This window comes from Procambarus clarkii, chromosome 47, assembly GCF_040958095.1.
Source record: "Procambarus clarkii isolate CNS0578487 chromosome 47, FALCON_Pclarkii_2.0, whole genome shotgun sequence".
Classification (NCBI taxonomy): domain Eukaryota; kingdom Metazoa; phylum Arthropoda; class Malacostraca; order Decapoda; family Cambaridae; genus Procambarus; species Procambarus clarkii.
In genome coordinates, this window is record NC_091196.1 from 27,729,061 (window position 1) to 27,742,646 (window position 13,586).

Genomic DNA, 13,586 nt, shown 5'->3' on the forward strand with positions numbered 1-13,586 from the left:
CCACTTACGGGCTATTCATGCCCGTGCCACCTCTTGGGTGGCTTAATCTTTATCAATCAATCAATCTATTCAGTTGTGTATTTGTGAACTAAAGTCTTTGAAAATGTAATAAGTTTTACGAAACGCGCCCGTGTCGCGTCAGACTAGAAATAAAAATGAATTTTGGAGAATTGATTTTTGATTTACCTCCAACAGTGAAGCGTAATGTACGAAAGATTGAGAAAATTCGTGTTAGAATTATTAATCTTACTTTTTCGGTCATATTTAATAATATATGTCTACAGGAAAGACTGCTACCAAAATATACTAATATATATATATATGAATGAAAACTCACACCCCAGAAGTGACTCGAACCCATACTCCCAGAAGCAACGCAACTGGTAACTACAGGGCGCCTTAATCCACTTGACCATCACGGCCGTCAAAAGGAAGTGATAGCCGAGGCTATTTGAGCCACTTCCCCGACGACAACTCGGATGGTAATCTTGGGCATAGCATTTCACCAAATCACCTCATTCTTTGGGGCACACGTGAGGAACACAAATGCGAACAAGCCTGAATGGTCCCCAGGACTATATGCGAATGAAAACTCACACCCCAGAAGTGACTCGAACCCATACTCCCAGAAGCAACGCAACTGGTAACTACAGGGCGCCTTAATCCACTTGACCATCACGGCCGTCAAAAGGAAGTGATAGCCGAGGCTATTTGAGCCACTTCCCCGACGGCAACTCGGATGGTAATCTTGGGCATAGCATTTCACCAAATCACCTCATTCTTTGGGGCACACGTGAGGAACACAAATGCGAACAAGCCTGAATGGTCCCCAGGACTATATGCGAATGAAAACTCACACCCCAGAAGTGACTCGAACCCATACTCCCAGAAGCAACGCAACTGGTAACTACAGGGCGCCTTAATCCACTTGACCATCACGGCCGTCAAAAGGAAGTGATAGCCGAGGCTATTTGAGCCACTTCCCCGACGGCAACTCGGATGGTAATCTTGGGCATAGCATTTCACCAAATCACCTCATTCTTTGGGGCACACGAGAGGAACCATTCAGGCTTGTTCGCATTTGTGTTCCTCACGTGTGCCCCAAAGAATGAGGTGATTTGGTGAAATGCTATGCCCAAGATTACCATCCGAGTTGCCGTCGGGGAAGTGGCTCAAATAGCCTCGGCTATCACTTCCTTTTGACGGCCGTGATGGTCAAGTGGATTAAGGCGCCCTGTAGTTACCAGTTGCGTTGCTTCTGGGAGTATGGGTTCGAGTCACTTCTGGGGTGTGAGTTTTCATTCGCATATAGTCCTGGGGACCATTCAGGCTTGTTCGCATTTGTATTCCTCACGTGTGCCCCAAAGAATGAGGTGATTTGGTGAAATGCTATGCCCAAGATTACCATCCGAGTTGCCGTCGGGGAAGTGGCTCAAATAGCCTCGGCTATCACTTCCTTTTGACGGCCGTGATGGTCAAGTGGATTAAGGCGCCCTGTAGTTACCAGTTGCGTTGCTTCTGGGAGTATGGGTTCGAGTCACTTCTGGGGTGTGAGTTTTCATTCGCATATAGTCCTGGGGACCATTCAGGCTTGTTCGCATTTGTGTTCCTCACGTGTGCCCCAAAGAATGAGGTGATTTGGTGAAATGCTATGCCCAAGATTACCATCCGAGTTGCCGTCGGGGAAGTGGCTCAAATAGCCTCGGCTATCACTTCCTTTTGACGGCCGTGATGGTCAAGTGGATTAAGGCGCCCTGTAGTTACCAGTTGCGTTGCTTCTGGGAGTATGGGTTCGAGTCACTTCTGGGGTGTGAGTTTTCATTCGCATATAGTCCTGGGGACCATTCAGGCTTGTTCGCATATATATATATATATATATATATATATATATATATATATATATATAATATAATATAGACCAGAAAAAAACATCACTAACCAACCTTACTTCTCAAATAATATATCGTATTTTGACGCCAATATCCCCAACGGACAAAATAAGGCGTACCATGGCTCATAGTGGCTCACAAGCACCCAGGTTGTCTGTGCGTGGGTCGCTTGGCTTGAGTTCGCGCATTTCAGTGCACCGATCCGTATCCGTTATTGCACTCCGAGAGGACCAGGTCAGTAGGAGCCCTTAAACTCTCACACAACAAATAGACCCTCGTAGTATGAACTAAGATGAAAAGAGTCGCGGAATTCAATACAGTCGTCTATTGTTTATTAACAGAATTTAATAGATACACTCGTCAGGTGGGATTCTACATGGGGGGGGGGGGGAAGCATCCAAAGCAATTATCAGGAGAAAGTACCAAGCCTTTATGACTATATAGAACTGAGAAGGGATCAGGATAAGGATTTGGGAAGGGACTGGGGAAAGGAATGGTGCCCAACCTCTCGAACGGTCAGAGATTGAACGCCGACCTACATGAAGCGAGACTGTCGCTCTACTGTCCAGCCCAAGTGGTTGGCCAAGGGGATGAGAAGGGAATGCAAGTGTGTTAAATCCAGGCTCAGGAAGATGCAAGTGGCAGTGAAGAGTCAAAGTGGTGTTGACGGTGTGTGGAGTCCGCTCTGGCATTACCAATGAGTCCTGATCACTACGCCTCGAGCGGACACGTGCAATTCAATCCTAAGTTGTATCGAATGCTAGTGTGCTGTTGCCAGTTGACCTCGAGAAAAACAGCGCCATCTGTTGTACGTAAGAGCAACACACGCTGTAATCTCCAAAAGTTCTTCAATGATTGTTTTGAAATTTTGACACAACGTTGCAATTCGAATAGGTGCGTCTTTTTATATACCTACTAGCAGTACCCGGCCACTCGTTGCTGTGGCTCGGGTACTGCTGTGCCACAGCAACCTTCCCTATCCCCTAATCCTCCCAACCATTCCCCCCCCCCTCACCCATCCCCTCGGACTCCCAACCATTCTCCACTCCACAATCCCCTCGTCCTCCCCACCATTCCCCACTCGCCCATTCCCTCTTCCTTCCCACCATGCCCCACTCCCCTGTCCCTTTGTCCTCCCCACCATTCTCCATTCCCCCATCCCCTCGTCACCACCATCCCAAACTCCCCCATCCCCTCGTCCTTCCCCACCATTACCCCCTTCCCACCATATCTCACTTCCGTCCCCTCGTCATCCCCACCATTCCCCACTCCCTCGTCCGACGCCTTCCCAGATGGTCTGATGTTCCCATCAGAAAATTGGGAACATCAAGTGATCTGATGTTCCCATCATTGAAATATAAGAAAAGATTAAAAAATGAAATGAAAATATGAAAAAGTAAAAAAAATAAACTATACTCCTGAAATGAACGGTATGATAAACAACACAGCTCAATTCCAATGCAATTCACACAAAATAATTAAATCAAAATGAAAATAAATCAAAATCTATTAAAATTCAATTTATCAATGCAATCAGAAACATTGAAATGGAATGGTAACATATTTAGTATAGCATGTGTGTTCCTCTTACATGCAACAGATGGCGCTGTTTTTCAAGAAATGCATAGTTTTACCTGTCACAGGTGTGACATCTATACTTATACTTACGAAATGAACAGTATGGTAAACAACACAGCTCAATTCCAACACAATGTCACACAAAATAATTAAATAAAAAATAAAATAAATTTTATTTTCATAAATTTTTTTTATCAGTGCAATCGGAAACATTCAAATGGAATTCGTGACATATTTAGTATAGCGTGCATGTTGCTATTATGTGCAACAGATGGCGCTGTTTTTCAAAAATGCATATTTTTACCTGTCACAGGGGTGGCATCTATATTGTCTGTATAAATAAAAATGGAAATGTTCGTTTGTTCAAAATCGCTAATCTCCGAAAGTTCTTCACCGATTGCTTTGAAATTTTCACACAATGCTACATTCGCATCCGAGCAGGTTTTTATATACAGGTTATATTGATGTCACGTCTGTGACGAACAAAAAACATACTTTTTTGAAAAACTGTGTTTTTCATGTGAGAGAAATCTTCGAAACCTCTTTACCGATTGCTTTGAAATTTTGACATGACGTTGCATTCGAATAGGCGCGTGTTTCTATATACCTACTATATACGTGCCTTACCTGTGACCGGAGAAAACATGCTTTTTTGAAAAACAACGCCATCTGTTGGATGTAAGAGCAACACACGCTGTAATCTCCTAAAGTTCTTCACCGATTGCTTTGAAATTCTGACACAACGTTCCATTCGAATATGTGCGTTTTTTTTTTTTTTTTTTTTTTTTTTTTTTTTTTTTTTATACACACCTACTATATAGATGCCACCTCTGTGACAGGTAAAAACATGCGTTTTTGAAAAACAGCGCCATCTGTTGCACATAATAGCAACATTCATGCTATACTAAATATGTCACGAATTCCATTTCAGTGTTTCCGATTGCATTGATAAATTTTATTTTAATTTATTTCGATTTATTTTATTTTTTATTGAATTATTTTGAGTGACATTGTGTTTGAATTGAGCTGTGTTGTTTACCATACTGTTCATTTCGTGAGTATAGTTTATTTTTTATTTTTTCATATTTTCATTTCATTTTTTAACTTTTTCTTATATTTTAGTGATGGGAACATCAGATCACTTGATATTCCCAATTTTCTGATGGGAACATCAGACTATTTGAGAAGGCATCAGATGAGGGAGTGGGGAATGGTGGAGATGACGAGGGGACGGAAGTGAGAGATGGTGGGGAGGACGAGGGGACAAGGAAGGGGGTAATGGTGGGGAAGGACGAAGGGACGCGGGAGTTTGGGATGGTGGGGACGAGGGGATGGGGGAATGGAGATTGGTGGGGAAGATAAAGGGACAGGGTAGTGGGACATGGTGGGAAGGAAGAGTGGATGGTGGGGAGGACGAGGGGACGGTGGAGTAGGGAATGGTTGGGAGGCCGAGAAGACGGGTGGGGGGAGGGGGAATGGTGGGGAAGACTTGGGGACAGGGAAGATTGCTGTGGCCCAGCAACGAATGTGCGTTGCTGAGCCACAGCAACGCGTGGCCGGGTACTGCTAGTTTTATAATAAGTGTAATACCTTCTGCAGTTATATATTTCTTTTTCTTCACCTAACATAATTGGAGACTGGAAACGGAGATGTCACAAACGGGTCAGAACAACTTTGCAGTCTAACAGTCGTAATTCAGTGGAACGGACTCGATGAGTAAATTGTCGAAAGGTGGGACTAGAGCAGATGCTCGACCCTGCCCTGCAAACACGACTAGGCGAGCACAACTAGGCGAGTGTACACACACACACACACATGGATACTAAAGGAAGGTGCAGAAGCACTAAGTGTGCCACTCTCTATGGTGTATAACAGGTCACTGGAAACAGGAGACTTACCAGAAAGTTGGAAGACAGCTAACGTCGTCCCAATATACAAGAAGGGTGACAGGCAAGAGGCACTGAACTACAGACCAGTTTCCTTAACTTGTATACCATGCAAGGTGATGGAGAAGATCGTGAGGAAAAGGCTCGTAGAGCTTCTGGAGGGAAATAACTTTGTAACGCACCACCAACATGGGTTCAGGGATGGTAAATCGTGCCTCACAGGTTTAATAGAATTTTATGACCAGGCAACAAAAATTAGGCAGAAAAGAGAAGGGTGGGCAGACTGCATTTTCCTGGACTGCCGGCCAGGAAAATGTGGGGGGGGGGGGAGGGTGTGTGGGGGGGGGGTGTGCGGGAGTGGGGGAGGGTGTACTCACCTATTTGTACTCACCTATTTGTGCTTGTGGGGGTTGAGCTTTGGCTCTTTGGTCCCGCCTCTCAACTGTCAATCAACTGGTGTACAGATTCCTGAGCCTATTGGGCTCTATCATATCTACATTTGAAACTGTGTATGGAGTCAGCCTCCACCACATCACTGCCTAATGCATTCCATCCGTTAACTACTCTGACACTGAAAAAGTTCCTTCTAACGTCTCTGTGGCTCATGTGGGTACTCAGTTTCCACCTGCGTCCCCTTGTTCGCGTACCACCAGTGTTGAATAGTTTATCCTTGTTATCCGTGTGTGGGGGGGAGGGTGTGTGGAGGGGAGGGTGTGTGGGGGGGAGGAGGGTGTGTGGGGGGGGGGGGTGTAGGGGGGAGGGTGTGAGGGGAATGGTGTGAAGGAGGGAGGGTGTGAGGGGGAGGGTGTGAGGGGGAGGGTGTGAGGGGAGACAGGGTGAAGGGGAGGGTGTGAGCGGAACGATGTGAAGGGTGTGAGGGGACCGGTGTGAAGGGGAGGGTGTGAGGGGAATGGTCTGAAGAAGGGAAGGTGTGAGGGGAACGATGTGAAGGGGAGGGTGTGAGGGGGGAGGTGCCCAGTGTTGTGGTGGTACGGGCGGGCGTGGGCGTCACCCGAGCCGGGGCACCCACACGCCCACCTGCACTCCCGCCCTCAGACCCGGGACCTGCCCCTAGGGGAAGGGAGGGGTGTCGGGTGGCGCTGCTTCCGCACCCCGGCCCCTTCCCTGCCGCACCCCGGCACCCGGCCTCCTACCGCACCCCAGCACATCCCTTGCCGCACCCCGGCACCCTGCCTCCTGCCGCACCCCGGCACCCTGCCTCCTGCCGCACCCCGGCACCCTGCCTCCTGCCGCACCCCGGCACCCTGCCTCCTGCCGCACCCCGGCACCCTGCCTCCTGCCGCACCCCGGCACCCTGCCTCCTGCCGCACCCCGGCACCCTGCCTCCTGCCGCACCCCGGCACCCTGCCTCCTGCCGCACCCCGGCACCCTGCCTCCTGCCGCACCCCGGCACCCTGCCTCCTGCCGCACCCCGGCACCCTGCCTCCTGCCGCACCCCGGCACCCTGCCTCCTGCCGCACCCCGGCACCCTGCCGCACCCCGGCACCCTGCCGCACCCCGGCACCCTGCCGCACCCCGGCACCCTGCCGCACCCCGGCACCCTGCCTCCTGCCGCACCCCGGCACCCTGCCTCCTGCCGCACCCCGGCACCCTGCCTCCTGCCGCACCCCGGCACCCTGCCTCCTGCCGCACCCCGGCACCCTGCCTCCTGCCGCACCCCGGCACCCTGCCTCCTGCCACACCCCGGCACCCTGCTTCCTGCCGCACCCCGGCACCCTGCCTCCTGCCGCACCCCGGCACCCTGCCTCCTGCCGCACCCCGGCACCCTGCCTCCTGCCGCACCCCGGCACCCTGCCTCCTGCCGCACCCCGGCACCCTGCCTCCTGCCGCACCCCGGCACCCTGCCGCACCCCGGCACCCTGCCTCCTGCCGCACCCCGGCACCCTGCCTCCTGCCGCACCCCGGCACCCTGCCTCCTGCCGCACCCCGGTACCTCCCCTGCCGCACCCCGGCAACTCTCCTACCGCACCCCGGCACCCTGCCTCCTGCCGCACCCCGGCACCCTTCCTCCTGCCGCACCCCGGCACCCTTCCTCCTGCCGCACCCCGGCACACTTCTTCCTGCCGCACCCCGGCACCCTGCCTCTTGCCGCACCCCGGCACCCTGCCTCCTGCCGCACCCCGGCACCCTGCCTCCTGCCGCACCCCGGCACCTTGCCTCCTGCCGCACCCCGGCACCCTGCCTCCTGCCGCACCCCGGCACCCTGCCTCCTGCCGCACCCGGCACCCTGCCTCCTGCCGCACCCCGGCACCCTGCCTCCTGCCGCACCCCGGCACCCTGCCTCCTGCCGCACCCCGGCACCCTGCCTCCTGCCGCACCCCGGCACCCTGCTTCCTGCCACACCCCGGTACCCTGCCTCCTGCCGCACCCCGGTACCTCCCCTGCCGCACCCCGGCAACTCTCCTACCGCACCCCGGCACCCTGCCTCCTGCCGCACCCCGGCACCCTTCCTCCTGCCGCACCCCGGCACCCTTCCTCCTGCCGCACCCCGGCACCCTTCCTCCTGCCGCACCCCGGCACCCTTCCTCCTGCCGCACCCCGGCACCCTGCTTCCTGCCGCACCCCGGCACCCTTCCTCCTGCCGCACCCCGGCACCTTGCCTCACCCCGGCACCCTGCCTCCTGCCGCACCCCGGCACACTTCTTCCTGCCGCACCCCGGCACCCTGCCTCTTGCCGCACCCCGGCACCCTGCCTCCTGCCGCACCCCGGCACCCTGCCTCCTGCCGCACCCCGGCACCTTGCCTCCTGCCGCACCCCGGCACCCTGCCTCCTGCCGCACCCCGGCACCCTGCCTCCTGCCGCCCCCGGCACCCTGCCTCCTGCCGCACCCCGGCACCCTGCCTCCTGCCGCACCCCGGCACCCTGCCTCCTGCCGCACCCCGGCACCCTGCCTCCTGCCGCACCCCGGCACCCTGCTTCCTGCCGCACCCCGGTACCCTGCCTCCTGCCGCACCCCGGTACCTCCCCTGCCGCACCCCGGCAACTCTCCTACCGCACCCCGGCACCCTGCCTCCTGCCGCACCCCGGCACCCTTCCTCCTGCCGTACCCCGGCACCCTTCCTCCTGCCGCACCCCGGCACCCTTCCTCCTGCCGCACCCCGGCACCCTTCCTCCTGCCGCACCCCGGCACCCTGCTTCCTGCCGCACCCCGGCACCCTTCCTCCTGCCGCACCCCGGCACCTTGCCTCACCCCGGCACCCTGCCTCCTGCCGCACCCCGGCACCCTTCTTCCTGCCGCACCCCGGCACCCTGCCTCCTGCCGCACCCCGGCACCCTGCCTCCTGCCGCACCCCGGCACCCTGCCTCCTGCCGCACCCCGGCACCCTGCCTCCTGCCGCACCCCGGCACCCTGCCTCCTGCCGCACCCCGGCACCCTGCCTCCTGCCGCACCCCGGCACCCTGCCTCCTGCCGCACCCCGGCACCCTGCCTCCTGCCGCACCCCGGCACCCTTCCTCCTGCCGCACCTCGGCACCTCCCCTGCCACAATAGGGGAAAAGTGGGGGTAGGAGAGGGAAGGTGGTGATGGAGAGGGACGGTGGTGAAGGAGAGGGACCCGCTGTATGATTGGTTGGCTGGAGGGTTGGTTAGTAAGTTGACCAAGAGGGCGGGTTCAGTGTCAGGTCGACCACCACAATACCAACCATCAAATACACATTAGTCTTCCACACAGTGTAAGCCTAAAATAAAACTCCGGGTTTACACTCACCGGAGAGGGCTACGCCCCCTGGTGTGAGTATCCCTCTGTGTATACCACCCACGGGGACCACAGCCTCGGTGTAAACCAACACATTAAATGTAACCTGAGCCATTACATAGGAATACATACGTCCCTGTAACACACTCCGCTTTCCTCCCCAACACAAGTGTTTGTGTTTAGTGTTGTAGTGTTGATTATTATTATTATTATTATTATTATTATTATTATTATTATTATTATTATTATTATTATTATTATTATTATTATTATTTTCTACCACAGACGTGGCCACACATTTACAATGCTAACCAGCATATATACATTTTCTTCTGTCCTCCATGGACAGGGTGAGAGATGTGTTAAACATGTAGTTCAGGGGTTTGTTGAACAATCAACCACAGAAGGTGATTGTAGTGCTTTTAAAATGCTAAGCTAACCTACATACGTAAATACATAGATACACAGATTTACGTACGCCCTACATAAAGTGTTAGATGTGTCTTTTACATAGTGTCATTAATGTACATTTACAAAGGTGAAATGTAATTCTGATCAGCTTCCACATATACTTTATAGACATACATACATATACATATGCGCGCGCGCGCACGCACGCACGCACACACACACACACACACACACACACACACACACACACACACACACACACACACACACACACACATACACATACTGTCTTTCCTACTACTACAGGGTGAGATAGCTGATAAAGAAACTAGTGTGTAATTAAGCACTTAACCACTGAAGGTTATTAAGATGCTTTTACAAGCTCAGGTTATATAGTTACATCACATTGTATAATTGATACATTACATGGTCAATCGTGGGTACAAGTCCAATATATCACCAAGTGTTCCAGTATTTATATAGTAGTTACAGACTTAAGCATACCTCAGCCCAGGAGGGCGAAAGTCAGCCAATATGGGACATTCTACAACATAAGAATATAGGAATATAAGTGTTATAGAGTAGTGGTCCTTCTGAGCCTGGGGGGGTGGTGTGGGCCCTGGGGGGGGGGTGTGGGCCCTGGGGGGGGGGGGGTGACCTTCTGGAATGGAGGGACGTTCTCGGGGTTGGGAAGTGTGGGGAATGGGTCGACGTTCTGTGACTGGGGGGGGGGGTGGAAGGTCGTTCTAGAGCTGGGGTACGTTCAGGGCGGGGCAGGGGGGGGGGGCAAATGATCAGAGCTAGAGGGAGAGTCCTGGGCCTGAGGGACGTTTTGAGTATAGGGGACCATTCTGCAGCTGGGGGACTTCTGGGACTACCTTACCTTGAGATGGTTTCGGGGCTTAGCCTCCCCGCGGCCCAGTCGTCGACCAGGACTCCTAGTTGCTGGACTGGTCAACCAGGCTGTTGGACGCGGCTGCTCGCAGCCTGACGTATAAATCACCGCCTGGTTGATCAGGTATCCTTTGGAGGTGTTTATCAAGTTCTCTCCTGAACACTGTGAGGGGTCGGCCAGTTATGCACCTTGTGTAGTGGAAGTGTGTTGAACAGGAGTTCTCTCTCAGAGTACCTGTTGCACCTCTGCTCGTAAACGGGGGTATTCTGCACATCCTGCCATGCCTTCTGGTCTCATGTGGCGTTATTTGTGTGTACAGGTTTGGGACCAGCCCCTCTAGTATTTTCCGCGTGTAAATTATTATGTATCTCTCCCGCCTGCGCTCAAGAGAATACAGATTAAGGCCTTTTTTGTCGGTCCCAATAGTTGTTTTACTGAGTGGATTCTAGCAGTAAAGGATCTCTGCACGCTCTCCACGTCAGCCATTTATCCAGCTTTGAAAGGGGCTGTCATTGTGCAGCAGTACTCCACTCTAGCGAGCACTAGCGTCTTGAAAAGAATCATCATCAGTATAGCATCTTTAGTGTGAAAGGTTCTTGTTATGGAATCCAATCTGTCATTTTTCTTGCAGTTGTGACGGCTACTTTATTGTGTTATTTAAACGTAAGGTCTTCCGACATGAGTACACCCAAATCCTTTACATTGCCTTTTCATTCAATGATATGATTTAACTGAGTTTTGTATGTGGTTCCCATTTTTATGTTTTAATTTTTTGCATAGCGTATGAGCTGGAACTTCGTTAAACACCATATTATTTTCTATAGCTCATAGAAAACCCTGATTTACATCTGATTGGAGGTTTGTTGTGTCCTCTATATCTCATAAAAATCCTAGTGTCATCTGCAAAGGAAGATACAGTGTCATAGATTGTGTCCTTGTTTATGTCCGTTATGAGGCTGAGAAAGTGTTGTTAGTTGACTCTTCAGAGGTTGCATGGCGATTCACTTTTCTTCTTTTCCACTTTTGTTTCTTGTCACCTCAACCAAAAACACACACACACACACACACACACATATATATATATATATGGTTTTGGTTGAGGTGACTGTTACGGACCCGAGCCCGACGTCCGAGCACGGAGCAGTGACGACCGCGCCATCTGTGGGTCAGCTCCCGAAACCCCCTCCAAATGGACGACGACACCTGGTGAGGACGAAGTGTACCGGCCACAAGGGCCAGTTTCCAGTCCTGTGCAGCTCACAACACCGCCGCTGCTGACCTCTGGTGAGGTGGTGCTCAGACGACAACGCCATCTATGGAGTGGATACGTTGGGCGTTTGTGTCTGAGCCTGTAAGTGAGGTGCTTTAGTGTGTCCCTGTTATTGATGACGTGTCTGCTTACAGAGTCGACCTGGGACTGTTGTAAGGGAAGTTGAGTCAGTCTACCCAAGGCAGCCGTCCCCATACCAAGTGCTTTGCTGCAGCAGCTGTGAGTCGCCTCCTGGATGAACACTGTGGTGTTACCCTGCCTGTGAAGTGGCAGTTGAAGGATTGTCGTACCCGGGACCGACTGCTGGAGACGATTGACCACTGGGGTATTGTGGACAGGAGAGTGATCTGTGGTATCACACGAGGCTCCTGACTAGGGCGCTACCCTAGTACCGCTCGTGGAGTGGCCTGAACAGCGTTGCTGATCCGGAACCTGCCAGCAGCTTGCTGGACTTGTGGTTGACGGCCTCCACGGCGGTGCCCCAGTGGAACTGTGTTTTGGCTGGCCTGTGTCCGGGGTAGACTCAGCTTGATTGAAGGATTCGTCAAGTCACCACGAGAGCACCGAGGACTTGGCACCGAGAGGATCCAGCGTCTTTAGGAGAAGACGACCGTGTATATACTTCCCTTGTGTAGTGTTAATACCCCTCCCCCTGTGTAACTTTTATATATTACTTATTGGTGAAGGTAATTATAATCTTAAGTTTTTGCCTTTCTTTCCCATCCCTTTTATTTTACTTGCGTCACGGATCTCATCCCTTGAAAGCCACTACTGGCTTGGGGCCGGATACCCTTCCTCTAACGTCATCAGAGTACGAACCCAGTTGCGACCCGAGAGGGCCGTAACAGTGACAAGAAACAGTGGAAAAGAAGAAAAGTGAATCGCAATGCAACCTCTGAAGAGTCAACTAATACAACACTTGTACCCCATATTAGACAGTTTTACAGGAACTTCTTTTCGATGGATCATAAAACAGAGGAAAGTGTCCTGAAAGATATTAATAAGAGAAACATTATCCCCACAGACACAAATCAGAAGATGCAATTAACAATCTACTACAAAAACAAGAAACGGCCAACCTTCTCATTAAGAACTCTGCAGACACCAAACGGAACGCCTTGAAGTAAACCAACGTTGTCTATGCCTTCACATGCCCACTTGGGGACTGTCAGCCCCGAAGATCTCAGTACATAGGCAAGACAACAACGTCTCTTTCTAGGTGATTAACAATACATAAACAACAGGGCTCCATCGAGGAGTATATAATCTCCTCACACAACCAGACCATCACCAAAGAAATCTTAACAAACAACACAGAAATTATCGACAGATACAACGATAACAGGAGACTCGACATCAGCGAGGCCCTACACATCAAAAAGTCAAAACCAGCAATCAACAGCCAATTACCACATAATTACATTCTACCCACTTCAAGACCCCGAACCAGCACAGAAGCAAGAGGATAGAATGGATACCCATGGTTATATGCCAATTGTATATATCCAATATATATCCATTGTTTCGTATTTTGTCTTTTGTTTCCTGTGACCTTACCCAAAAACAAATATATATATATATATATATATATATATATATATATATATATATATATATATATATATATATATATATATATATATATATATATATATGTCGTACCTAGTAGCCAGAACTCACTTCTCAGCCTACTATGCAAGGCCAAATTTGCCTAGTAAGCCAAGTTTTCATGAATTAATTGTTTTTCGACAACCTAACCTACCTAACCTAACCTAACCTAACTTTTTCGGCTACCTAACCTAACCTAACCTATAAAGATAGGTTAGGTTAGGTTAGGTAGGGTTGGTTAGGTTCGGTCATATATCTACGTTAATTTTAACTCCAATAAAAAAATTGACCTCATACATAATGAAATGGGTAGCTTTATCATTTCATAAGAA

General features: G+C 51.2%; 1 protein-coding gene across 1 annotated transcript; it reads left to right on the plus strand.

Moving 5' to 3' along the window:
• The first annotated feature begins 2,428 nt into the window (after positions 1-2,428).
• Positions 2,429-8,865, plus strand: LOC123763108 (uncharacterized). Its single transcript, XM_069302350.1, has 2 exons — positions 2,429-2,558; positions 6,410-8,865. Exons 1-2 carry the CDS (start codon positions 2,429-2,431, stop codon positions 8,863-8,865), a joined length of 2,586 nt encoding a protein of 861 aa, XP_069158451.1.
• The last annotated feature ends 4,721 nt before the right edge of the window (positions 8,866-13,586 follow it).